Raw genomic sequence first — 26,575 nt, 5'->3', positions numbered from 1 at the left:
CCGCCCCGGCGTGTGTCAGCCGGGCCATGGAGCGGCCGCCGCCGCCCGCCGGGCCCCGGGCAGCACCGGCCGCGCCACCGGCACCGGCCCGCAGGGGAGGCGGCAGCGGCGGCGCGTCCGCCGGCAGCGCCCGGTGCCGCTGGGCGCAGTGACAGCGCCCCCCGGCCGCGCCGGCCCCCGCCTGCCTCCCGCCGCCTCCCGCCGCCTGCGATGCTCAGTGAGTGGGGACCGGCCCGGGGCCGCGGCCCGGGGCTCGCGCGGGGGGGGCGCGGGGGGCGGGGCCGGCGGCGGGAGCGGGGCCCGGGCGTCCCGCGGGCCGCCTCGTGGCGGAGGCCCGCAGGCCCGGCCCGGCCGGCGGCTCCCGGGAGGCCGGCGGGGGCACCTCGGGCTCGGGCGCGGCCCTGGGGCAGCCCCGGCTGCGGACGGGGGCCGGGCGCGTGCCCTGCGCCCGAAGGTCGCGGCGAGGCCTCTGCTCGTGATACCCTCCTTTCCCTTGGAAAGTGCGTGGGCTTAATGAGCGTCTTCTTATCGCGCCATCTCTCTTCCCTTTTCTTTTTTTCCTCCTTTTCCTTTTTCTTTTTTTTTTTTATTTTTTAAAATATTGACAGGAGAAGGCTCTAACTTTGGCGTCCCTTCAGCGAGCGCCCTTCGGCCCGCGGAGCAGCCCCAGGACGGGCGTGGGGCCCCGCAGGGCTCCCGGCCCCTGTGTCCCCCGGCAGGGCCCAAAAGCGAGCAGTGCCCGGTCCCGCGGCTCCGCTCGGCCCAGGAAGGGCCCAGGGGTGGCGGAGCTGGAGCCGAGGTGGTGTGAAGTGGGCTGGAGGAAAGCGTGTCCCGCAGAGGACATAGGTGAAGCACTGCTTGGCACCGCCTTAGGGCCGCGGGGGGGTCGGGGGGAGGCACTGTGGAATTGGCAAAGCGTCGTTCGTGGATGGTGAGCCAGATCTCGGTCCAAATGCAAATGGATTCATGCTCTTTTAAAATCACAGCTGTTCCCTCTCTGCCTCTTCACATGAATGCCACTGCTCAGGCAAAAGCCTTCTCCGTAGTTCCTGCTATCCTATTTTGCACCACCACCATGCTTTTCAAGTCAACTTGTCATGTTTACTTGCCTGTTTTTGTGAATTGCAGCTGCTGCATGTGCGACATCCCTTGGCTCTGAGTTCATGGTCATCTTCATATCAGTCTATCCTTATCTCGTTTATTCTGAAATTTTGTAAATTTCAGATTATCCTAATGTCACAAAATTAAAAATTGAGACCTGTTATTGCTGGTAGGCCCCAGATTTCATCTGTGGTGATAAAGGATAAACGATTATTTTTTGCTGTCCACAGAACAGGGTTCTTACTAGAGAATATTCAAAAGATGCTTTTGTTTTATGCTTTTATGTGCTTGGGGGTTGGGTATTTTTTAAATTAGCTCTCTAAAACTCACAGGTCTTTCTTCAGTCTGTTGGAAGAAAGAGATTTCTGCCCCAGTGTCAGGACAGGAATACAAAGTTTTTAAAAGCAGTATTTCCAGTGCTAGTTTTTAAGCTCTTTTTAGTATGTCTGTACTGGGATTATTTCAATGCTATGGAATCTGCCTAAACCTGCACCTGAAATGTAGCATAGGCGGGAAAATAATTTCCGTGGCCCAGTGCTTAGTTCACAATTAATTTCCAGCTTTTCCAGGAAGGAGGAATTTGCAGTGTGTTTTGTGTTATTAGCCTCTGCTCTGTTTTTTTGGGGTTTTTTTTCAGTGGTTTTGGTTCCTCAGAAAAAATTACTTTAACCTTTTTTCAATGCTCCGGTTTGGAAGGCTGCAGAAGATGCTGCATTGTAGCTCTGCATTCTCACAATGCGATCTTTCCTCTCTCTTTCCTTATCTATTTTGCTTATCAGTAAAACTAGTTAACGGCATTAGTATTTATTTTTCTCTTTGGCTATTTGAGGAGAATGAGACAGCTGGGACTTCTGAACAATTGTTTCAAGCTTTATGCATCTCGTGGACATGGAACTCTGTATGCTTTCAGTTTTATACATATTTCAGAGATTATCTTCATTTTTGAGAGCTAGAGTCTTAAAATGGATTGAAACTTAAAAACAGCAGGCTTGTCCTTTTATGCCTTTGAATTCTGCATCATTGACCCTCTGTGAATTGGCGTAGCTTGAACGAGGCTGAAGGCATTTTGGTAGGCCCTCCTTATGTTTATTTTGTGATACACTCTAATTTTGATAAAAGGCTCAATAAAGAATGTTTGTAGGAGTGTTGGATTTGCTCTTGCACTTTTCATGAATGCTTTTCCTGCCTCAGTGGCATTGTTCTTTGTAATGCTAAGTGTGAAGTATAAAGGCAAATTGAAGGAAGAAGCAAAAAGCTGAAATTAGTGTATGGGTGACAGCGTGTCTGATGACCACAGGTACTTGTTGGTGAAGATGCACTTCCCTAAGGTAGTTCCTGTTGTATCACCTAGAAGCAGGGAAAAAAATAATCTCGAGATACTGCTGGTAACATCTCCTACTTGTGACTGCAGCAGGGGGTACACAGGGGAGCAAGAAACGGTACAGATTGCATAAATGCCTCAGTTTATTGCATAAATGCCTCAGTGTGGACCTGGCCAAATCACTTGCACATGAGTCCATGCTGCTGGCTGAAATGCAGAATGGTAACAATACACTGAAACTTAGTTAAGGCTGTTTTTTAGGTGGGTGCTAAGTTGCTGGTCCATCCTTGTGTCCACTTTGTGGTCTTCATAAGAGTTCTGTCTCCTACAGTTTTGTGCAGCAGAGGCGTTACACTTAGATATAACTGCTTTAATTGCAGGGAATATGAAAAAGAAGTTTGCTTTTGGAGTGAAAAAGAGTGTTGAAAACTTTTTATTTTAATGAGTATATCTGGAAATGCTGTGAAAAACTCCCACCTATTGATACCCCTTCCCCACCCTCAACAGTTACTTAACCTGTGGGAAAAAATGAGAATCTTTTTCAACTTTTCACCCAGTCATGTGGGTTTGCAATTCCACATACCTGTTGAAAGTGAACTATTGCTGAAACCTTGCATCCTCATCCACTTGTACGTAACTTCACAGAAGAGTTATTGTTCTAACAAGTGGAATAAGCACTAAAGTGTGCGTGGATATTAGAAAAAACTCATTTGTAATAATATTTTGAAAGCTGCCCTGTTGGTAGAAATAATGGTTCTTACAAAGGGAGGCAGGGCATCCTTGTCTCTCTAAGAGAAGTTGTGTTTCATCGGATTTAGCTGCTCAAACCAGGAAGCACTAGCGCTCAGGGAACATTCACGTCATTGGTAGTGGAGCTGTAAGGTGTTGGAACTGTCTCCAGGCAGGCTTTACCTGGTGTTGTAATAGGAAAAACCCCCCCTGTGGCTTGGTTCTACTTTATTTAAAGCCATTTAGATTACCTAAAGTTTTGTGTAAAGTCAACGGCTATTGTGAAGGATTGGTGCAGTCAGTGACTACCCAAATAGCAAGGGAGCTGTTGCATTCATCTTACTGAGGTTCCTTTTTTACAAGCCAGGGTCTAAAAGCACTGGGCTGATTTTGATTTTGAGGTACTTCCAAGTGGCGATTGTGAGAATGGCTTCCTAAATGTATATTAAAAAAAACCTTCAAAGGATTCTTTTTATTTCAAAGTTTTGTAGGAGGAAAGCCTGGATAGGTCAAGGCAGGTAAGAAACACAGAAGGAAGGCTCTGCTTTTGATTTCCCTCCTTTTTTTCTGGGGACCTGTCTGAGGGAAGTGCCAGAAGTCTGGCTCTAACCTTTAAGTTCAGCCGATAAGCTATTGCTTCTTGGACTCCCCAAACAGATTCGCTATATAAAGCGTTATGTTTCCAAAATTTCCATCTTTATATGTTAATTTCCCATTCCACTGGATCTTCTGGAGTTTTGGGGTTTTTTTTGTTGGTTGGTCAAGCAGGGGAACCAGAAAATGACTGAAGATTACTCAAACTGCTGCTATCAAAACTCAACGAGGAGAGACATTCCCTTTTTATGAGCTGTTTTTAACAAAAATGCTTCGGTTCACCATTGCTGTTTTAGTCCAGAATCCTCAAAACTATTTTTGATTCCTCAGTGAAATTAGTAGAATTAGGCAGCAAAATATCTTCAGGGGTCTTCAAAATGTCTATTTAGGCCATAGTACTGAGAGGCAAATCCCAGAAGGTTCTGGTTCGTACTTCAGCAACGAAAAAACAGAGATGTTTGTTTTCTGTCAGTATTAATGCAGCTACAGTCTAAGTTGATCTCAGCTTAGCCTGTAAGAGTCTCATTACATCTTTCTTTTCTTTTGAGGTCATGAAACGCATACGCACAGAACAGATTCAGATGGCAGTGTCCTGCTACCTCAAGCGCCGTCAGTATGTGGACTCGGAAGGTCCCCTAAAACAAGGGCTGAGGCTGTGTCAGACTGCTGAAGAGATGGCAGCTAATCTCACAGGTAATCCTATCGTATTTTCCATGACTACCTCTTGGCAGAGTTGTGAGCATGTGTGCTGGCAGCTATATGAATTTGTCTGCACATATGGACATTTCTTCTTTTGAAATTCAGAAATTTCTCACTGTTAAGTTGGTGTGAATTATGAACTTTTGGAGAATGAAAGTGTGGGTGGAAGTGTAACGAGGTGACATTCATAGTCAGTGAAACATCAGGCTGAAATACCATGTGAGGGTAGTGGAAAATACATAATGTTTTATCCCAGATAACATGAAGTCTGGTGAGTAGTGGTGCTTTGGAATGAAGGGGAGAAGAACCTATGAGAAAGGAAGTGAAGCAGGAAATTCTGTTCTACCTTTGTACGCAGCAGAGTTATATCGTGTGAAATCACAGTGATAAGGCTGTGTCTTTTTCTGGGCATAGTCAGCTTTATAGTCTTGAGAAGTCTTCTCTGTCATTTGGGGAAAAATCCCAAAACCTTCAGTTGATGAGACAAGGCATGCAGGGAGATAAACTTTCTTCTCTTTCCTAAAGACTTCTGAATCCTGCCCCACTGCTTCCTTTCCAAATTGTGTCTGTGACAGTTTTCATTGTAATTATTATTTTTGTTTTAACAAACTCTGCTGCTGCTTGGGCACATAGAAGTATTGGAAGGATGAAAGTTATGTGGATGTTATAGAGATTAAAATTACTTATAAAAGTAATAGAAAATACTGGCCTAACATTTTGGGTAAAAGAAGCAAGGAGAAACTTTTCTGTCAATGGAACTGCTTAGATTATGACAGTATCTCAAAGGGGAGTGGTGGAACTACTTGTAATACAACTTGATTTTAAAAATATATAACTGTGTTTGTGACTAAATAAGACTGGGTGTAGGAACAGATTTTCTACCTTTAGAGTATTTCACCATAGTTAACCATCCAAAGATGAGTGACCTGTAGGTGAATGTCCAGGAGGATTCCTTCAGTCGCCTGGAGGAAATTGGACAATATTTCATTATTAGAGACAACTTAACATCTTAGTACTTATCATTTCCTTGTTGGGTTTTTTTTTTTTTTTTTTTTAATCAGAAGTTTATTGCAATCCCTGAAAAAGTACTAGGGAAGATGGGGAAAGAATGAAACTGAAGTAAACCGCTGAATTGTTTTTCAGTGAGAGATTTTATGTGAGAAGTGGATAGAAAGGTTAGTGTCAAAACATGCTCAGAATATGATACCAACCATATGAGGAGGACCCAGAAGTGTGTGAAGTAGTGGAGATGAACTGGATTATAAGCCGTTGCACGAGCATGTGGCCTCATGCAGAAAAAAAAAAAATTTCAATAAAGGGTGTGAATGAGTGTGTGTTTGGTTTTTGTCTTTTTTTACTGATCTTCCACCAAATGTTACTACTAAATTTCATATTAGTCTTTATCCTCTTGCCACTGGATGGGTTTTGTGGATGGTGGTTGAGAATTTAGTCATCAGTTTTCATTAGAACTGAAAATGAGCTGCTCTCATGTGTTCAGCTGCTTACTACCACTTATCAAATGTGCTTGCAGTGAGCTGTCAGTGAGCATCCTGCAGTTCCATCAATGACTCTTAGAAAAGCAAACCGGAGCTTGTTACTTAATCTGACAGCAGATGCTGAAAATACTTTCTGCTGCAGTCATCTTAGTTTTGTGAACTGAGTAAAAACTGAGCAGATTGTATAGCCTGCAGTGCTTTATTTTGGGGAAAGTGATCAAATGTGTTTTTCTGAAGATGTTTTTGCTTTTTCCTTAGTAGAGCTCACCTTGTCTTTTATGTTCAGCTCTTTTGTTTGACTTTCAAATTAACTAGCCTTTGGGAATGGGATGCTTGGACAGGACATGGGAAGATGATTTGGTCCAACCTTTTCTGTGGAAGAGGGAGCCCAGATGAGATTACCTAGGATTCTGTCCAATTATATCTGCAGGAAAATACAGCACAGAGCTTCCTTGTGATTATCCCATATTTCTCTAGAAAACAAGAACAATGTCTGAGGACAGGGTGAGTGACCAAGGAACAGGTTCCTCTAATACTGCCCATAGCACTGTTAGCATATATGACCAGCTGAAATAATGTACAGTTATACATCATCACACTCACCTAAAATAGGAATCAGTTGCTGTTACACAACATTTACAGTAGCCCCATGTTTGTTAGCTGGTAGCCAACTCACGATACCAGGAAGGTACTGTCCAGATCCCTGAGTCAGGAGTGAGTTCCTTTGAATTTCCTAGCTGGCTACATTTATTGGATATGAAGGAGCAGATATTTCCACTAGATGTTCTTACGAGCACTGGGAAAGGTGGAAAAGAAACTGTGGTAGATTTATTAATGTATGAGAAAGATAGATACAGCCAGTGTTTTATTTCTACCAGGTGGAAAATGTGCATGGAATTTTACTCTTGTTTTGGAATCAGTTCACTTTTTCATCCTTTTTGCAGATCTCATTGGTTTAAAGTTTTGTGAAGGCAAAGAACTAGAATCTCTTAGAACTGTCTGGTATGTAGGGTTCATTTACCATTTGCTGGATGGGAATGAGCTCTAGCATCATTACTGAAAGAATAGGCCATAATGGTTGCCCAGTCAGACTGTTTCAGGACAGGTAGACAAAGATGATACTCCACTTAGTGAAGCATGAAGTACACCTTAATTTTGGAATTAAGTTGCTTATGCAGAGAAAGTTATGATGTGGAGAAGATATCTCATAAAGTCTAGGTCAATAAGTTGTTCTTGCATAGCATGAGCAAGGTGGTTGGCCATTCCCATTCCTGCAGAAATGAGGCCACCAGATCTCTGTGAATAGTTTACTGTTGCATGTAATCCTGTAATAGCATAAGAGACAGGCCCTCGTATTTCTTACCATCTTTCAGTTTCTGAAGCAGCCAGGCTGTAGAAAGCTCAGTGTAGCTGTGCCTTTCAGCAAGTTACATTTGTTTATACCTAAACTGATTTAAGAGATGATATCATATTGGTGCTGGAACCTGGTTTTGTTGTTTTGGCTTTTTTTTAACAAGAGAGGATGATGAGCTCAGCCCATCTCTCTGTTTCAAAACCTGAATTCAGCTTGCCAAACATACCTCCTGTATTTACATAAGCTGAAGGAAGGTAAACCTGTGTCTTACCAGAGTGAAAGAGCGAGAGCAGTGGGAGAAGAATAGTGACAGGCTGCCTGTGTACCATGTGCTGATCTCTTTCTAATTAGAGGCATTGAGATCAGCTGGAGGCAGGCCTATCTCTGTTTAGTGTGTGAACATTTGATAATGTTGTTTATAGACTTCCAGGGCTGTCAAACTTGTGCCTCTGTGCATGAGCCAAATGCTGGAACAAAAAGCCCCCCAATCAATCAGTAGAAAAGCAGAGAATGGGAAGCAGTTCAGGGCAAGGAAGACAAAAATAAATTGAAGTGAAAGTAATAAAAATAGGAGGTTTGGAAGGGATGAGAGTTATGATTTGGAAAAAAAAACCAAAAACAAAACCTGAAAGGAAAATAGTGAAACTCCTTGCTTTCTTGTGCTCTGTTTAGAACAGCAGAACTTGGGTTTCTAATCACTGGTATTTGCATGTGCTTGGTGTTTCTTGATGCATGTCTGTAAACTTGCACAAAGTCCTCTACAGATTCCAGGCCATTTTCAGAACAGCAAAGGTTTGGTGCCAGAGAAGGAGCAGCCAATTCCCTTTCTAAATAGTCCAGAACCACTTTTTCCAGAGTCTGAGAAGACTGTAACAACTGGGTTTGTGGTCAGTTACCAGCTGCCCCTTAACCTAAAATCCTCCTCAGGGTCTGGTTAAAAATTACTAAGTGTTTGATTACAGATTCAATATTTTCTTCACCACCTCTGTGAGACTTAATAAATGATAATGATTATAATTTGTTGTAAATTATAATGACTGGGATGAGAAATTTGAGGATCTGGAGTAGTACACTTTAGACCTGTTCATGATGGTTGGTGGGACTCACTGAAAAAGAAACTGTATTTTGGAAAAAGTGCTATGTTGCTTTCATCATCGTTTCTGAGTGTAAACTTATAACTCCATAGTTGTAAAACTTCTAAGGGGTCTGTGATGGTTGTTACTGTGAATATGGAGCAGAGGAGTTGCTGAGATTTTTTTGGGTGGGTTTTGGCTTTCAGTGTATATTCTCATTTGTGGTCTGTCTAGGTGGTTAATCCATGTTTAGATGCTTTGGGCTATGTATTTTGTCATACTTGGATGGTTTGAAAGATGAAATGCCCTCTGAATGGCTGCATACCTTGGATTTTATGAGAGGCTTTGTTTTCAGACACACATGTAAAAATCCTTAAATCCTCGTGTAATTTTTGCTTCTTTTATTTCACAGTCCAATCTGAGTCTGGTTGTGCCAACGTCGTGTCTGCAGCTCCCTGCCTGGCAGAGCCACAGCAATATGAAGTACAGTTTGGACGATTACGCAATTTTCTGACAGGTAAATCAGGAAGAAGAAAGTAGCTGACTTTTGTTATTTCAGTGAGTAAAGGGCAATATATTAAAATTCAAAATCATGTCTCTAACAATGTTTTGATTTCTAGTTTGGAGGTTTCAGTTAAAATAGAAATATTTAATTTTTCTTTGGTTATTTTCTGTGTGCTGAATAGCTTTGAGTTTTGTAGATGGCTTGGTCTTTGCACTTTCTTTTTCAAGCATTTGCTCTTTGTAGGTCTTCATAGACAATGCCTTATTACTCAGGACAGGAAGGAAAATTAGTGTTTTATGTGAAAGGCAGGTAACTGAGAAATGACTGTAGTTTTCTCTTGTCTTCTAGTTTAAGGTTTTTAATTTTATCTGTAATTGGCTTGTTTTTATGATGGTCTGGATTTTTAAAGGAGAATCTATTCCTGTAAATTTAGTTGTACTGGCTTTGAGACTGGAGCAATACAGCAAAGTAAAAAAAAAAAATCTTACTCTGTAACACTGCAGAACACAAATCATGATTTTTTTTTAATAATTATTTGATAATTTATTTTAAAAGGTACTCTTGGGAATGTCTTTATTTCTACCATAAGTCCCCAACATGGGAAGAAGAAAACAGATAAAATTTTTGAATAGTACCAAGGAAAGTGAAGTTGTCACACACAGCATTTGTCCAATGTAGGGATTTGATCCCAGTGTGCATAACATTGGGATTATTATTTCTGATAGTTTTGGAAGGGAAGGGAGCAGGAAGGCAAAGGCAGAAAATAGTGAATTCTTGGGGCCTTGCCACCTTACAGCAGTTGAATACCTTTGTGCTTTAGTATTTGAAGTAAATCCTTATGGTTTAATAGATTTTTAGAAGTACAATAACTGTGTTCAGTGCTTGGTGAAGTGCTAGGTTTTGGTGTTCAGGTTGACCGCTTCCATCTTTTTTGTCCCTCTTGTTCTAGTTTGATATCTTACACACATAACTACTTCTGTTGAAGGGAATAGCTTGCCAACCAGCCACAAGCAAGGCACAGCAGGACGCTTCCCATTTCTGTGACACCTGCCCCACTGAGGAGTGGGCAGAGGATTAGTGACATGGAGTAATTTAACTAACTAGTCTCTAGTTCAACCACCTGCTCAAAGCAGGGCAAGATGGGTGTTTGGTCAGGTTGTTCAGGGCCTTTTCCAGTCAGGTTTAGAAAATCAAACACTCTGGAGATTGCTGTGCATCTCTGGGGCCCTGCTGTGGTTCAGTGAGAATTTCCCTTTTAGCAGCTTGCCTGTTGTCCTTCCACTGAGCACCTCTGAGAAGAGGCTGGCTCCTTTTCCTGTATAATGTTCCACTAGATACTGAAGGCAAGCAGTTGAATACCCCCTTATTCTTCAGGCTAGACAGACCCAGCTCCTGTAACATCTTCATATGTTCCTAGCAAACATTTTCTTTGTTCCTGTTTCTGCCAACTTCCCTCTCTTCCCTTTATCCCCCTACTGCAAAGTGAGGTCCTTCCTCTTGTTTCATTTTTGGACTAGTGCACCTGGAGAAAAAAGAGACCTGCCGAATGCTTAGAGCTTTTACTGTATGCATTTACATTGTTTTCACTGGCTTTGGCCCAGTTTCAGTGGGATAGGAAGGAGAGTGATGCTCAAGTATGCAAATATGTATGTATACACTGCACACCACACATACTCTGTAGTTACACTTGTAGAATTGAGAGAGAGGTACAGTGTGGACTAGAGAAAGTCTGGAAGAGTGCTCAGCACAAAGGAGAAATAACCTAATGGAAAGTGAGAGAAGATAACATCCATTGGTGAGTGGCAGGAGGGAAGAGCATGGTTGAAAAGCAGCAATGCCTTTTGCATTTTGAGGATCAGCAAATGTTTGAGGATCAGCAGTGCCTATTTGTTTTCCAGTAATTTGGACCATTTGGTCCTGTGGTAGTAACTCCTTGTGGGCCTGTTTGTTGCTATGGTGTTCGGCAGGGCTCCACTCCTCACAGCTCCCTGCAGCTGGCAAACAGCCCCAGAGAAGCTGGGGAAGGAGGGGTGGAGCTGTTGCACAGATCAGCCTCTGCAAGGTACAGCGCAGCTTAATCGGGGTTTGTTACACTGTGTACTAGGAATTACTGCTGGGATTTGCCTTGGCAGAGGGAGAAAAGCATGTACATGAGCAGGCACAGAAATAAAACAAGAGCACAGCATATTGCAGTACATTTTGGAAACTGTAGCTTCCTTTCCCCTGAAGACAAATCAGTTCCATCCAAAGCACCACACTCACATTTTACTGAAAGAAAAGACACGAAAGCTCAGGGCAGACAAGCTAGGTAAATAATTTTGGCTTAAACACTTAAAATACTCTTTTAAATATAATTTATGCATTTTAAAGTTCATTTATCACAATAAACAAAGGGTACAAAGGGCATACTTATTCTTTTTAAATAAATGGGGAAAATTCAACTATCATGTATTTTATGAGGTGGTATATTATTAGCTGTCTCACACCTGAAAAGGGTTGTGAAATCTCTGCATTTTGTTGTGACAAGGCACCTCACCGACATGGCAATCTCTATTGTACCTCCTTTAGGTGACAGAAGAGGTTCACTTAGATGTGCCAGCAAATGTCCCTTTTTGCTTGCTCTCTGATGTCACTGTAAAGGCCTTTTCAGTAGTCATCCTTGCTCTGTTTCATTCCCACTAAGAAGTTTGAGAAGTCATTCAAAGTTTGTTGTTGTTTTTTTATACAGATTCAGATTCTCAGCACAGCCATGAAGTGATGCCTCTTCTGTATCCCCTCTTCGTCTACCTCCATCTGAACATGGTCCAGAATGGCCTAAAAAGCACAGTGGACAGTTTTTACAGCCGCTTCCATGGCATGTTCTTGCAGAATGCCAGCCAGAAGGATATCATTGAACAGTTGCAGACTACCATGACTATTCAAGATATCCTGTCCAACTTGAAGCTCCGGGCTTTTCTGGACAACAAATACGTCATCCGCCTTCAAGAGGACAGCTACAACTACCTTCTTCGCTACCTCCAAAGTGACAACAACAACGCCCTGTGCAAAGTCCTGACCTTGCACATTCACCTGGATGTGCAGCCTGCCAAGAGGACTGACTACCAGCTCTATGCTGGTGGGAGCTCCTCACGCAACGAGAGCAACGGCCTGGAACCCAGCGATGTGCCAGCTTCCATTCTGCAGAATGAGGCAGCGCTGGATTTACTGCAGGACAGCATTAAACGTGTCAAGGACGGGCCCCCTTCCTTAACCACCATCTGCTTCTATGCCTTCTATAACACAGAGCAGTTGCTGAACACTGCAGAGATTTCACCAAATAGCAAGCTGCTCGCTGCTGGGTTCGATAATTCATGCGTGAAGCTTTGGAGCCTGCGCTCCAGGAAGTTGAAGTCTGAGCCCCACCTTGTTGATGTGTCCCGCATCCGTTTGGCTTGTGACATCCTGGATGAGGAGGTCTGGATACCCTTTGTTCCCCTTCTGGTGATCTGTTTCGGACGTGGATTGTTGAGTATCTAGTCAAGTCTTAGGGAACAACAGACAACTTGTCTGCCTTGATACACAGATTTTATAAGCTACTCTCATCCTTGTTCTTCCCTGCAGTGGTTGTAAATGCTAAACTGAGGTGTAGTCAGTCTGTGCTTAGGTCATAGTTTGTAAGTCCTAGGTGCTGGTCCCCCTCCTCCAGCTGTCCTTGAACAGATGACAGTGGATAGGCAACCCAGAAAGGACAGGTGACTAAAGTAGGCTCCCTTCCCTGAGGAGCATGAAGCCTTCTTTGGGAAGGGAAAATGAAACAAGGTGATACGGGCAATGAAAACACAGTGCCAGATGAAAACTAGAAGAAGGAAAGTAGCTCTGAGTAGCCTGGCAGCAGGGTTGAGAGAAAGTGAGAGACACAGGAAGAGGAAATTATAGACAAAGTAAGGAAAGAGCTAAAGATGTCTGATCAGATGCCTATGTGCAAAACTATATTTCAGGTATCACCTTCATTTACCAGAGGTCAAAAGTTATAGAAAAATTATGCAAAATATCTCTGTTAAGGAATCTAAAGTGTAGGAACTTCAGAGGCTTCCTACTCCAGAATGCTGGAGACAAGGATAGAGATTGTGTGTACCTTCATGTGTGTACATGCAATGCTAGATGGCATCTTCTACTTGACTTTTTTTTTTTTCTTTCATTCTAGTCACACCCTTCCTCCCCTCTCCACACAACTGCACAAGTAGCAACTTATATCTGGTTAGAGATCAAAATTGTGACTCTTCTGTTGTTTAATCACTGTTCTGCTTAAAAAAAAACCCCAAAACCGCATATGTTCTTGCATTGGGTGTTTAGCAGGAGAGACACCCTTTCTTCCACTGGTTTTTCTTCTAAAAATACTTAGTAGCAAGGTTCTATTTATTTTGGAGGAGTGCTGAGAGCGTGGTGTTTTCAGGGATCTGTGATTAGGGATTGCTTCATTAAACAACTTGAGAAAAGAGGCAGGCATCAAGGTGAGACAGCACAGCAGCATGTTCACTGCTTCCCAGGTTAACCCTTTTTGCAGAGTGAGCAGGTAAGTGGGTCAGACTAGCCCAAAATGGAGCTATGGAACTGCAAGAGTTCATAGGGCATGTGACTGTGTACTGCCCATCATGGAAGCCAAATGTCAGCAACCTGCAACAGAGGAGAATTTGTCTGGTAAATCAGCAGGTCACCTTCTTTGGCTCTGAACTGCAGAAAAGTGAGATATTGCCAGATTATCAGAAGTGTGTGTATTAGCTTTCTTTGGCATGTAGTCATAGGCTTGTGCATTGTACATGTATTAGTACAGCCTTGGAATCCTGAATGCAAGTGGCTTTTGGTGGCTGTCTGATGTTTTGTGTACTCTGCAGTTTTTGTGCACAGGTCTACAGCCAAAAATAGGTCAAAAATCAGCACAGATCAAAGTCATCATTGCCCTTAATAATTTCCACCACTGACAAAACAAACAGTGACCTGAGCAGGAGTTCAGAGATGAGGGAGCATACCAATACCAGCCTGAACACAAACTTGGTTACCAAATGCAAATGAAAGCCCCTTGACTAAAATTCAGTTATCTGGGAGCACTAAGTGAAAGTACACAGGCAGCCAGTGTTGCAGGTGGGAACAGGCCAGCACTTGCTTTGATGCCATAGGAGAGGAAGCCAAAGATGCCAAGACCAAACCAGACTACCTTGACTGGGCTGCAGCTCAATGTGAGGAGGAAGCTGTATTTCAGATTGTCACTCCAGTCTGATCAGTAGCAATTCACAGGAATAAAGCTGATATAATCTTTGACAAAGAACAAAAATTCTGAATGTGCTTTGACATTATTTCTGTGAGTTCCGTAGAATAACTTGTGAGGATGTTAAAATTTGGTTTGGTTGATTTCTGTATTGTATAATTAGCTTTGGATAATGTATTTAAATAGTAATGCATTAAATAAGTAGTCTTCAGCCTGTATTTTTATCTTCTGCAAGGAAACAGATCCCTCCTTTTATGAAGTCATAGGGGTCTAAAATCATGCTAGTTTCAGTGGATGTTGTTAAGGGTGGCACTAAAGCTACTCTGTTGGGTTTATTAATTCTTCTTGTGAAGGGGTGTATATATTTATATAAATGAGGATGAAACTTAGCAAACATGTTAGAACAACATTTTTTCCTAGTCCATGTGAAGCCTTTGTGTCACTAAAGTCAAAATCATCTTCTAGATGTAGTTTTACTAAATTTTGCTCAGTGTGGTGCTGCAGTGTACTTCACTAGAGTAGTCTTGCTTCTTGCAAAGAAGAGAGGCTTATTCTTTTGGGATACAGTAATTCTGTTTTCTTTATAGTAGCATCTCACAAATGCCACTTTATAGTCTCTCTTACTTTGGGTCCAGTATAAAAATGGAGTTTTGTAGCTGCACAAATGGATGTATTGTCTGCTTCTTTGCAATTTTACCATGCTCATTGCTGGTACTCCATAAATCAACATCGGAAAATAATGCTCTGTTGCAAGCCACAATAGTGCCAGCCTTTAAATCCTGTGAAGACTAAGACTTGGTCCTATTTAGCTCTGCTTCTAAGGTTCTGCTTTTAAGTGGCAGTGGTCCTTCAAGTGGTAATGAGCAGGGATGATGCTGATACCTTGTTTGATGGCAGATGAGAGGGAATTCTGGAAGGAGCAATAAAAAACGTCCTGCAAAGAGAGCCATCCTTCCTCATCTTCCCTACTAGGGCATCTCTGCTATAGGCAGATAAGAGATCTTCGCTTTTGACATCTTTAGAGCACTGCAGGATGAGAGAGATGATGACACCCAGGGAAACCTGTTACTGGTTAGAAAAAAAGAAAGGGAGGAATATGAGATTATGGTTTGTTTTTCTTTGAGGCTATCATTGTTGCTTTTTTGAGGCTTGGTGGCTGCACTTGCAGCTGCCTTGCTAATCTGGTCAGCAGAGTGACTTGGAAAGGGAGGAAACTGAAAAATGTGGTGACTCAGAAGCATTATAGATGTACTGTTTTCAGTGAGCTATGACAGGAGTGTGCAGTTGTGCTAAGTGGGTGTCAAACAGAAAGATAAGATTTGCTACCTGTGACCATATAGAAGTGTGGGTTTCAACACTGCAGAAGGTGTTGTCAAATCTCCTGGTACTGTAATACAAGGAGGGAAGAAGAGGTGCTTGCAGACAGCCAAGTAGCCTTGTATTTGAATGCACAAAATTAAGTACCTGGACTTGCAAAATTTGGAGAAACTACTGCAGCAGTACAATACAGGCAGCTTGAATGGGCTTCCTCTGGTAACTTGTCAGGAATCTTATGGTCATAATTAAATAGTATAAAATGCTGCAGGTATCAGCCTTTCTCCTTTAATGTGGTAACACAGCCTAGATATGCTGTGGATTCCAGTAAGCCATGCTCTAGCTGAGGTAGAAAAGCAATTTGAATGAGGCTTTGCATGCCAGAGCCTGCAGTTTCTCTCTGCCTTACCTCCATAGCAGAGATGAAGTTGGCTTCCAGCCGCATCATGAAGCTCCCATGGGCAGTGACTGTGAAGAGAAGCAGCATTGCTAAATATGGCTTGCTGCCTACTATGTAGCATGTTGTTGAGATGGAGAAAGGCAAGGAGATAGCCAAGTCAGAGTTTGCTCACCTCCAGCCTGAAATTTAAAACCACTGGAGGAGAAGCACTTTCCAGGCTTTTGCTAAATCTGAAGCCAGACTGTCTGTGGGTCCTGAGGTAAGGAGTGGGGGGAGATAGAGAGCTGCTTACAACACACCCAACTTCTGCTGCTCTGACTTCTGCTGGTTGTCAACAGTCCAGCAGCCCTAGGGAATTGGGTTTCCTCTCAGGACAGGAAGTGCCCCTTCTGCAGGAAACGGGCCAGTCTAAGATGATAAATGTTAAAGGGACTGCTCACAAACAAAAGGATGTTATGTTGAATTTGATGTGCAGAGATTGTGAATGAGTGTTACTGATTCAGTACTGAGTAAAAGTGTCTGCCTGACAGCCCCAAAGAAAGGTAATCTCAAGCTACTATGCACCCCAAGCAAGGGTTATCTTGCATAGTCTGTGAGATCCCAGCTTGTAAACTAAGGAGACTTCTGAGATCTGTTGAACCCTGTGTAGTCTGTAACCTTAGAATGTCAAGAGGTGCTTCCTGAGCAGGGTTTTAGAGACTCTTACCTTCCATCGGGAGATTCTTTTAGCACAGCTCACTGAATAGTCTTTAAACACAAAAGCCTTTACTTGTTGACTATCTGCCCTGGTACTTGAATTGGAGAGGATAGAAAGGTTGCCAGTGCCATCATTTTTGTGATTGTTCATCTTCTCCTATGCCAAAATAGATACATTGACCTAAATAAGCTGCATATCTTTGCTATTCTTGAAGGCTGCTCTTTTAGAGTGAGGATGTGAAAGCATCCTGATGGAGCTTGCAGGGACAGATAGATGTTAGAGCCTTGCTGGGCTTCTGTTCACATGCAGGGTTAGGAAAGAATGTTAAGTAGACAGCTTGTCAAATATGCTTTGTCTTTCCATCTCCTGCCTTTTGTTTAAGACATCTGTGATTGTTTCCCTCTACTGTGAGATTCACTTCCAACAATGACCACACAAAAAGACTAGATGCCAAGATCTGTTTTCAACATCTCAGCCAAATGGTTTTAGTAGAGTGGATAGAAACTATGCATATGTTTTTAGCAAAAGGAAAAATGTCATTAAATATTTTTTCCCCCTGTGCCTGCAGTCTCCAGTTAAGATGCCTTCTGGACTGAGCTTAAGGCTACTAAAATGAAAGATAATGCCTTTGTAGAAAGCCTTATCTCACCATCTCTTTCAGTATCCACTTAGAGCAAATGCACCAGCAATGTTTGTGTCTCAGAGCTGCACAAACTGTGCCACATCTAAAGTAAATAAAGTAAATAATCTAACTCCTTCTGTATTAACACCCTCCTGGTTTCCTTGGGGAGGATTTTAATTTGTTGAATGGATAAACATGCTTTCCTTCCTTGTTTCTTTTTCTTCTTCATGACCAGGAGGAAGAGGATGACAATGCAGGCACAGAAATGAAGATCCTGCGAGGACACTGTGGACCTGTGTATAGCACAAGGTTCCTTTCAGACAGTTCAGGACTCTTATCTTGTTCTGAGGACATGTCCATCAGATACTGGGACCTCGGAAGTTTTACAAACACTGTGTTGTACCAAGGACATGCCTATCCTGTCTGGGACTTGGATATCAGCCCCTGCAGCCTGTACTTTGCCAGCGGTTCCCACGATCGCACTGCAAGGCTCTGGTCGTTTGATCGGACGTACCCGCTGCGAATATATGCAGGCCATTTAGCGGACGTGGACTGCATCAAGTTCCACCCCAATTCCAACTACTTAGCAACGGGCTCCACGGACAAAACCGTGCGCCTGTGGAGCACTCAGCAGGGCAACTCGGTGCGGCTTTTCACCGGGCACCGGGGCCCCGTGCTGGCGCTCGCCTTTTCCCCCAATGGGAAGTACCTGGCATCGGCAGGTGAAGACCAGCGGCTGAAGCTGTGGGACTTGGCATCAGGAACTCTTTACAAAGAACTGAGGGGGCACACAGACAACATAACCAGCCTTACTTTTAGCCCTGACAGTAGTTTAATTGCTTCGGCGTCGATGGACAATTCGGTTCGGGTCTGGGACATTCGGAACACTTACTGCAACGCCCCTGCGGATGGGTCTTCCAGTGAACTGGTTGGTGTATATACCGGACAGATGAATAACGTACTGAGCGTACAGTTTATGGCCTGTAATCTTCTTCTAGTGACTGGAATTGCACAAGAAAATCAGGAACATTAATTTTGCTTTTTGTCTTAGGGAAGTGGGTGGGTGTATTGAATGCCAGAGTCCATTGCAAGCTGAGATTACTGACTGTGAAACACTTCTCTTCCTCTGCCCCCTTGAAAGGCATGTTCAGAGTGATGCAAATGCTTTAAGATGTCACAAAAATGCCTGTGCTGTTGAACAGGATAAGGAAAAAAAGGAGGATTGATGAAAATGCATATACATTCTACTTTTGTACTTGTAGGAATGGGAAAAGGGGGAGTAAATCCAGTAGCTTGGGGAAACTGAAAGCCTGGCCCAGACAAGTGAAACTGCCAACCAGATAAACTGGTGACCTGCACTTAAATATCCTTCATTGATTGATGGGCACATCTTACCTACTGTTAATTTGGCTTGAGTGTGTGGAGAACTACTGGCCAAGTGGTTTCTGTTTTGTTTTGCTTTTGCTTTCCTGGTATTGCAGAGGACCAGCATTTTTAAGACCCTTCTATTAAAAGAACATTATGTATTTTCTACAGTGATAGTGGTCCTAAATATTTCAGCTCCATATAGCACTTCTGGAATATTTTTGACTAAAGAAGGAGAAAATACCTTTGTTCTTTTTTAGTAAGGGCAAGGAAATCTGACCTCAGTTGGGGCCCATCTCTGCATTGTTGTTTGGGTTTGGTTCCTGGTACTAGCTGTGATTATGTGTATTTATGTTCCATTAATTAGGAAATTTTCTGACTCTGGTTGCACTGTGTTTTGAGGATGGGAGGACAGTGGGGACAGAGTGGTGGCTTTAAGGATAATGAACAACTTGCCTTGTCTGGAGGGAGGGCACCACAGAACGGAAGCAGCCAAGTTGGGACTCCTAATGGAAACAGGGCATGGCAACCCACCACTGCACCTCACAGAAAGATTTCCATAAATGGAAGTTGGCAGTCTGGAGAGAGGGGGATGAGGAGAAACACACAAAATGACATGGGAAAAAAAATAGTATTACTAAATTATTGTGTGTACACAGAGGCAGCTCTGCCAGTGTTGGATTTTTCTCAAATGTTGCAATACCAGTTTCATGAACAGTTTGTGAGATAAATCATCAGCATTTACAAGGATCTGCAGAAAAAGCACGTTCTAGTTTGTCATTTGGAGAGATTAAATATTTCTGCTTTCTGGAAAGAGTTATTTTGTATTTTGTTTTCTATTAAAAGCATTTAGTTTAAAAAGAAAAATAAAAATTGTTTGGTCCCTTTCTGGGAAGTTTGCTCTGACTTGTATGAGAAGAAGAGGGCAGCAGCTCCCCCTGCACTTCTTGAGCCGGACCTCACTTAGAGGCTGAATCTGCTTGTCTCATTCACTTGGTGCTGTTGTGATGTCACCATACTTGCTTTCCACAGAGCTGATGGGACACATCATGGAGTGGGATATTGGTACAGCTTTGTAGGTCAGCTGATGTGTATGTGGAGGATCTAGGTACCCCCTGAGGTTAACAGTGTGCACCAGAAGGCCTCATTCTGTAGCACTACGTGACCTTTATTTAGTGGTTTGATCTTTCAAAATGCCTCTTCCAAGCAATGTTTTCTAGACAGGCTGTGGGTATTAAATGACAATTCCCGTCAGCTTCCCTCAGCCCTTCTGGATTTTCATGAGAAAATTCTCTTGAACATCTAAACAGTCTGAGAGTTCAGACAACAACTCACAGTTGCCATTTTATTTTATTGTGTATTTACAAAACAGTAAACTACAACAATCTTTTACCAGAAAAGTGTTTGATCTTTCTGACATTAACACAAGCATGTGCTGTGGCTCAGTGCCAAGAGTACCAGAAACCCCTCTGGAGCTGAATGGCACTGCTGATCTTCTGATGGCTGCATGTCAGAAGTGTGAAGCAGCTTAACAATCCCAGACCAGGACTGGGCACATTGAAGAAAAATGAATGGAAGATGGTTGTGTTGCTGATGCTTTGTGTTATGCAGGCCTCTACTACAGAGACCTCCATCTGCTCTGTTGAGCCAGTACCACTCACCAGGCCAAACACATGATATTCTTCAACCTGCAGTAATCCCTTTAGTTGTTTAGAGTGGTTTTGCTCAATTCTGTAGATTCCAGCCCAAAGATTTCATTGTGAAATGACTCTTTTGGCTGAATGCCTGTGTGAATACCCAGGAAGGCTATGGCCCACCAGTGCTCACTGGAACTCATTTTGCCGTTTGTTGCCATATGTCCTGAGCAGTGTTTAGATTCAGAGCAGCTGGAGTTTTGGTCCTGAAGCAGAGCAAACAGCAACCAAAAGGGGAGGGGAGGAAGGGAAGGGGAAGAGGGAGGAGAAATAAGAACAAGATGGGCAGAGAGTAAAGTTTCCTATTAACACCTTCTTACAACAGAATTGGGCTTCTTCTTACTTGGGTTGCTCTGAAGTATTGCTTGTAAAAGTGACAAGAGTAAAGAGACTTCAGAAGCAAATCCTGTTATATGCACATAGGCTAAAAGATGTAAAACAATTACATTAATTAATTGGAAAAAGTCATTAATTACGCGCTTCAAACCTATAAACAACAATGTACTGTGTGGAGAGGTTTTGGTGCTCTTTGAAGGATGCTAGGAAGTAGTCTAGACTATAAAGAATGCCTGCAGTTGATTGACAGGCTGAATTTTAAGGCAGAATTGGGAGGAAAGTATGAGTAGAAGGAAGAAATACCATAAAGTCTAGCAAAATTTGGACTGTAGTCTCTATTACCTATCTAGCTCAGAAATCAGTATACTTGCATGGACCACTTTCTATTTTAAATATATACCAAAAACCACAAAAGCACTTAAGTTGACATAGTTAAGCACTCAAAAATGTTAAGAAACAACATCGGAGGATCTTTCAGTTTGTGTGTCCTTGTGTCTAACATAGTTCTCAGTTGGTAACAGGGTCCTGCTTCCCCTGCAAAACTTTTTACTTCATGTGCCTCCTGGATGATGCACAGGGCACGAGGCCCTGCATGGTACCAGCCAGTGGCTGTCAGGAGACACTGAGGAAAAGAGGATAAATGGACAGTGGTCCTTTCATGGTTTACACAATCCTGTCTTCTCACAGTTAGGTGTGCTGGGGGTTTGGTTTTGTTACAGTAGACCACTGGCACTGCAGACTATGTAGCTGATGATGCATTTAGTTTCATCTAAAACAGACTCATCTCTTATTAATCAGATACATACTTGCAGTTTCCAGAGTTTGCTGCAGCAAGTTCTACACCATGATTTTATGAGTGGGGAAAAATATTTCCTTGGTTGTGACATTTGTTAAATGATAATTCTGTTCTGTTCCCTAACTTCTTGATAAAGACACTGAAGAGGAAAATTTAGCAGGGTGTGAGGTAGTCCAGGCCACAGCAGGTACAGACAAAGCTAACATAAAAGCCCATGCTTAGCCACTGAATACTGAGGAAAGGAAAAGTTATGTGCTCTAATAAATTGATAAATAAATTCATAGGTCTATACTAAAGTTGCCCTTCTCACTTTCAGCACAGGCATCTCCCAAGCAATGTGCTTCCACACTGTTCAGTCTAAATGTCTTGATTTCTGCATCCTATTCCTCCCCATTCTTGTCATTTTGTGAAAACACTGTCTTTTACAAGTGTTTTTAGGTCAAAAAACATTTTACAGAAATGGTATTTCCATTAACAGGTCCTTTGGGTTCACCAAGAAAAGTAAAAAGGACTTCAGGTCATGTTGATAACCTTCTTTCAACAACACGTGCTGCCTTTTGTTAGACCTCTGGGCTCTGTGGGTTCTTCAACAAAGTCCTGAAATGGCCTTTCTTCTGAGAGGTGTCTAGTTGCTTATGGTGAGCTAGGCTCTAAAACTGTACCACTACAAGACACTAATGTGACAGTAAAATTAAGTGCCTGGATGTCCCTTGCCAAAGATTATCCTGGCATGCTGCACATCAGCTATGAGGTTTTTTTGAAAAAAAAGTACTGGATAAGAGCCCAAACTGACCGAAATACCAATGTTCACCCTGCTCAGTGTACTTTATGTACAAAATACTAATAAAATTTTTCCTCTGGACTGGTAAATTTTTTTTAACAATTTTAAACCTCTCTTGAAGAAACAGGAAGACCTGGTCTTGGAACAAGGAAGTTGTTGAACAAGGAAGCTGTAGAAGTTATAAAAATAACTTTATATTACAAGCGTTACTCTTGCATTAAGCTGAGGGTTAGGGGAGGAAGGAGGCAATTTCAGAAGCCTGTTTTATCAGTAGCCCTGATTTCCTACCTAGTCCAGGTCTTTGCAGTTCCTTTTAGGATAAAATTTTCTTCTCTGCACTGTTTGTGATCTTCAATGAAGTTGTAGTCTTCTGTTTATGACAAGCTTGATAACAACAATATTTTAGCACATACAGATGGGGGATGAGCTAACAACAGGGCTTTATAGTGTTTGGTGCTGCACAAGCATATCAGTACATGTGCAGTGCTCCTCTGACACTTTGCCTGAGAACAGGAGGAAGTAACTCCATCCTAATCCCTCTACCGGGCTGCCAAAAGGAGAAGGTATGCTGGGATTGCTGTGCCAGCTCTGGAGAATGGGATGGGAGGCAGCTCAGGAGCTATGAGTGTCAGGGCACAAGACCGGGATCATGGTGTCCAGTTCTGTTTCTTTACTATCACTCCTTTTCCCCACCGAGAAGTGATGTTTCTGTTCACTTTGCTGCACATCATGCATCAACATTTTCTCTAGCAGCCTTGGCAGGGCAGCAGTGGGGCTGGTCAGGCAGCTAATCAAAATTATTACCCTGCATTCCTTGTAAATGGCCTGTAAATATCAAGCCTAGGGTTTGGGTTGGGGTGTTTCTTGTTTGTTTTTGTTTGTTTGTTTGATTGATTTTTGCCTTTTTTGTTGTTTTGTTTTGTTTGTTTGTTTGTTTTTCCTGTGGCTTAAAATTATTTAACAGAGGTAGGCTGTAGCAGACTGAAAGAAACCTTTGATCTTGGGATATTCTTTGGGATATTCAGGGATATCTTGAACAGCCTGCCCCTAATTTGGAAGATGCCAGATCAGACTCCATTTTTACACTTAGACAAGCGGGCTACCCTAGACAGCAGTAAGTGCCATAGTTCTATTTGGAGACACAGCAATACCCCACTGAAATATCCAAAGGCTGGACTGCACGTGAAACTTGGGAAGTGATGGGGCAGGTGGACAGTAAGGGGAGAAAGGCTGCTAGATAACAAACCACTCCTGCCAGAAGGTGTTTCTTGTTCTTTGGACAGCAGTGATACTACCTGTGCTCTCTGATGTCTGCCTTAGGCCAGCCCAGCTTTGCAACAGCCACTGATGCTTTGTCATTCGTGGAGAGGGACAGGGCAAATAAGGGCAGAGACTGCTGTGTGCTGCTGCAGTGATATACTGGGGTCATGCTGTAAAACAGCTCTGGACAAACTAGTGCTAACTGCATGTGGAGAATGGCCTTTTGTCTGGCATCCAGAAAAGCACAACAGAACTCAAGTACTGACAAGTTGCCCTTTAGAACTAGCACAGATCCTTCCAGACCTGCATGTACTTCAACACCAGGAATCCACCAAGCCCTAAACATTCACTCCCAGGGACTGGAGTTGTGAGTGCATGTGACTGTGTAGTATTTTAGGTTAACACCTCACAACTTCAGCCCATTATTAGAGTTGAAGCAAGGTATGTCTGCACACCTTTCTTTCTTTCTTTTTTCTTTTTTTTTTTTTTTAATTGGAGACTAGCTTAGCTGGAGACATGTGCAGATGTGCAGGACTGCTGCTGCTTTTTGTCATTTTTGCTTAAGGCAATAGCAGAGCAATCTGCATGTGGTTAAAAGAATGGAAAAGAATAGCTAGAATTTTAGGCACTCTTCCCCCCTGGCAACTCCACCCCACTAGTGCAAATATTTCATGGCCACTTGGGATGACTGTATAACCATCTGTGAGTTTGGAGGTGGTTGTGTTTTTATATCTTATTTTTTAACCCAGAAACAAAGCCTTAACCAAACTGGAGTGTAAAGCTGCGCTGCACCTAAACTTTTCTGGTGCCTTTGCTAGGCAGATCTCCTTGTCCTGGAGGAGGTGGGGAGTGCTTGGCTTTCTCTTTTCTTTTTAAACTTATTTATCCATAAGTCTCAAAGTCTCTCAAGACAAAACATCCTGTGTTCTCCAATAGCTCTCATCCTGCAACCAGAGTAGGATAGATACAAGTGCTGAGAACCTGCCTTTCTGAAGCGCTGTTTGTGTCTCCATGGATTGTTTGATTGCACAGAGAAATCACATACCTCAGTAACATCTACACGCAGAGATGTCGAAGCCCCACCCTGCAGACCTCACTGCTCAGGTGCACCTGGCACTGGGAACTGTATATTCAGGTTTAATTTCACAATGGAAATGTTTCATTTTCCTTTAAATGGCATATTGAAAGAATATGTATTATGGTATTTTAATGCTCTGTTGCTTTTGTAGTGCTTGTTTCACTCAATGCAAAGACTTTTGTCCTGAAGTGCCTGGCTTTTTCTCCCTGAAGATGCAGAGAGGCTACAAAACTATTTCAGTATCATACAATAACTAAATAGAAATTTAATGTTTTCATTTTAATCTACAACATCTAACCCCATCAGCTTTCATACACCCAGTCAGATAACCTGGGGAGAGTACAGGCTTGACCGCACCAGAAGCTTCACTGCAAGACATAAACTCTCATCTCTGCAAACTTTCCTGTGCGTACCTTTCTTGTGGTGCTTTCACCTGCATCCTTCCCTGCATTCACTGGGTTTCCCCTCTGCACCTTCCAGCACCCCATAGAGGCAGGGACCAGCCCTGCCCTGCCCTGGCATCACACCCAGGTTTGGAGTTTTCTCTGTCCTGTGTCCTAAACCCCATTTAATCCCCAGCCCTCAGACATGGGGGCAGCCACCCTGGGGCTGGTGTGAGGGATGCAGCGCTGGCCCCTGTGGCGCACCATGGCACACAGCCTGCAGTGGCATGAGGCTCCTCCGGCCACAACAGGGTCAACTCACCAACCCTCTCACTAAAATGCACTATTTGAGCTTTTCCCCCTTTAACAGCCTCAGTAGTTTTCCAGAGCTCTGTTGTTTAGCCTACGGGGGGCTCAGGTGTGACCTTATGGCTCTCTACAACCAGCTGCAAGGAGGCTGGAGCCAGGTGGGAGCTGGCCTCTTCTCCCAGGAAGCCAGCAACAGGACAAGAGGACACAGTCCTAAGCTGGGCCACGGGAGGTTTAAAGTTGGACATTAGGAGGAATTTCTTCACAGAAAGGGTGATTGGATACTACAATGGGCTGCCCAGGGAGGTGGTGGAGTCACTGCCCCTGGAGGTGTCTAAGGAACGACTGGACGTGCCTCTGGGTGCCATGGTCTAATTGACAGGATGGTGTTTGGTCATGGGTTGGACCTGATGATGGCAGAGGTCTTTTCCAAACCAACTGATTTGTTTGCGAAACACGGGGTCGGTCAGGACGATCCCGCCGAAAGGCGCCTCCCGGGCCCTCTCCTGGTCCGCGGGACGCGGCAACGCTCTGCACTGCCTTTTCCAACGGGAGACAATTACTCCAAAAAAATCGCCCTAAGCCTGGGCACGGGGCGAGCGCAGCCCAGGTCGCACACAGCCCCCCACCGCCCCTCACAGGGAGGACGGCCCGCCCGGCTCGGCCCGCCCTGCTGCTCCCCGAGGGATGGATCGGCCGCGCCCCCGCTCCGAGCCCAGCCCCGGGAAGCGCCAGGGAGGTGTCCCGGCAGCTCTGCCCCCTGGCGGGCCCGGGCCGCAGCTCCCGCGGCCTGCCCGCCGTGAGGGCCCTCGAGAGCCGGGAAGGGCCCACGGGATCGCGGCTCTAGGCGCCACTGACAGGGGGCCGCGGCAAGGTGTATAAGTAGCTATATTTGTAGGATGGGTTTGAAGAGGATTCAGCCAGGCTCTTCTCGGTGGTGCCAAACGACAGGACGTGAGGCAACGGGCGGAAACTGATACACAGGAAATTACACCTGGATATGAGGAAGAACTTCTTCACTGTGCAGGTGACCGAGCACTGGGAGAGATTGTCCTGAGAGGTTGTGGAATCTCCCTCACTAGAGATGCTAAAGAACCATCTGGACACAATCCTGTGCCAGGTGCTCTAGGATGACCGTGCCTGAGCAGGGAGGTGGGACCAGAGGACCCCCTGTGGTCCCTTCCAGCCTGACCCATTCTGTGATTTAATATACAGGATATACACCATACCTTCCTAGCAGTACCTAAGAGCACTATTACAGAGGGCAGGAAGGCTGGCTGGGGAAAGAAGGAAACCCAGAATCTGAGGTGAGGCTGAGGAGCTACTGCCCTTGAACCGCAGGCCTCCTGCAAGGGAGGTTTATGCGAATTCACTCAAGTATCAAGCGAGGTTTATGCTAATTCACTCAAATATCAAGGGAAAGTGC

At 43.7% G+C, this 26,575-nt stretch overlaps 1 protein-coding gene across 2 annotated transcripts; it reads left to right on the top strand.

The window, feature by feature from the left end:
* Positions 1 to 60: 60 nt before the first annotated feature.
* Positions 61 to 19,401, top strand: TAF5L (TATA-box binding protein associated factor 5 like). 2 transcript variants are annotated; one of them, XM_058834146.1, is made up of 5 exons: positions 61 to 217; positions 4,294 to 4,438; positions 8,780 to 8,884; positions 11,601 to 12,325; positions 17,383 to 19,401. In XM_058834146.1, exons 2-5 carry the CDS (start codon positions 4,297 to 4,299, stop codon positions 18,178 to 18,180), a joined length of 1,770 nt encoding a protein of 589 aa, XP_058690129.1. In that variant the 5' UTR covers positions 61 to 217; positions 4,294 to 4,296; the 3' UTR covers positions 18,181 to 19,401. The 2 variants fall into 2 exon arrangements, with proteins under 2 accessions (XP_058690129.1, XP_058690130.1); XM_058834147.1 differs by lacking the exon at positions 61 to 217 and adding an exon at positions 350 to 500.
* Positions 19,402 to 26,575: the final 7,174 nt, after the last annotated feature.

This window comes from Poecile atricapillus, chromosome 3 (genome assembly GCF_030490865.1).
Source record: "Poecile atricapillus isolate bPoeAtr1 chromosome 3, bPoeAtr1.hap1, whole genome shotgun sequence".
NCBI classification, from domain to species: Eukaryota; Metazoa; Chordata; class Aves; order Passeriformes; family Paridae; genus Poecile; species Poecile atricapillus.
Note: the sequence above shows the minus strand (reverse complement) of the source record. Positions and strands in the feature narration are given on the sequence as shown.

Bases quoted from the DNA above. Each gene is read 5' to 3' on its own strand.
- TAF5L (XM_058834146.1), top strand. From the start codon at position 4,297: ATGAAACGCATACGCACAGAACAGATTCAGATGGCAGTGTCCTGCTAC. The intron at 8,885-11,600 runs GTAAATCAGGAA...TTTTTTATACAG, and splicing joins ATTACGCAATTTTCTGACAG to ATTCAGATTCTCAGCACAGC. The intron at 12,326-17,382 runs GTCTGGATACCC...CTTCATGACCAG, and splicing joins GTGACATCCTGGATGAGGAG to GAGGAAGAGGATGACAATGC.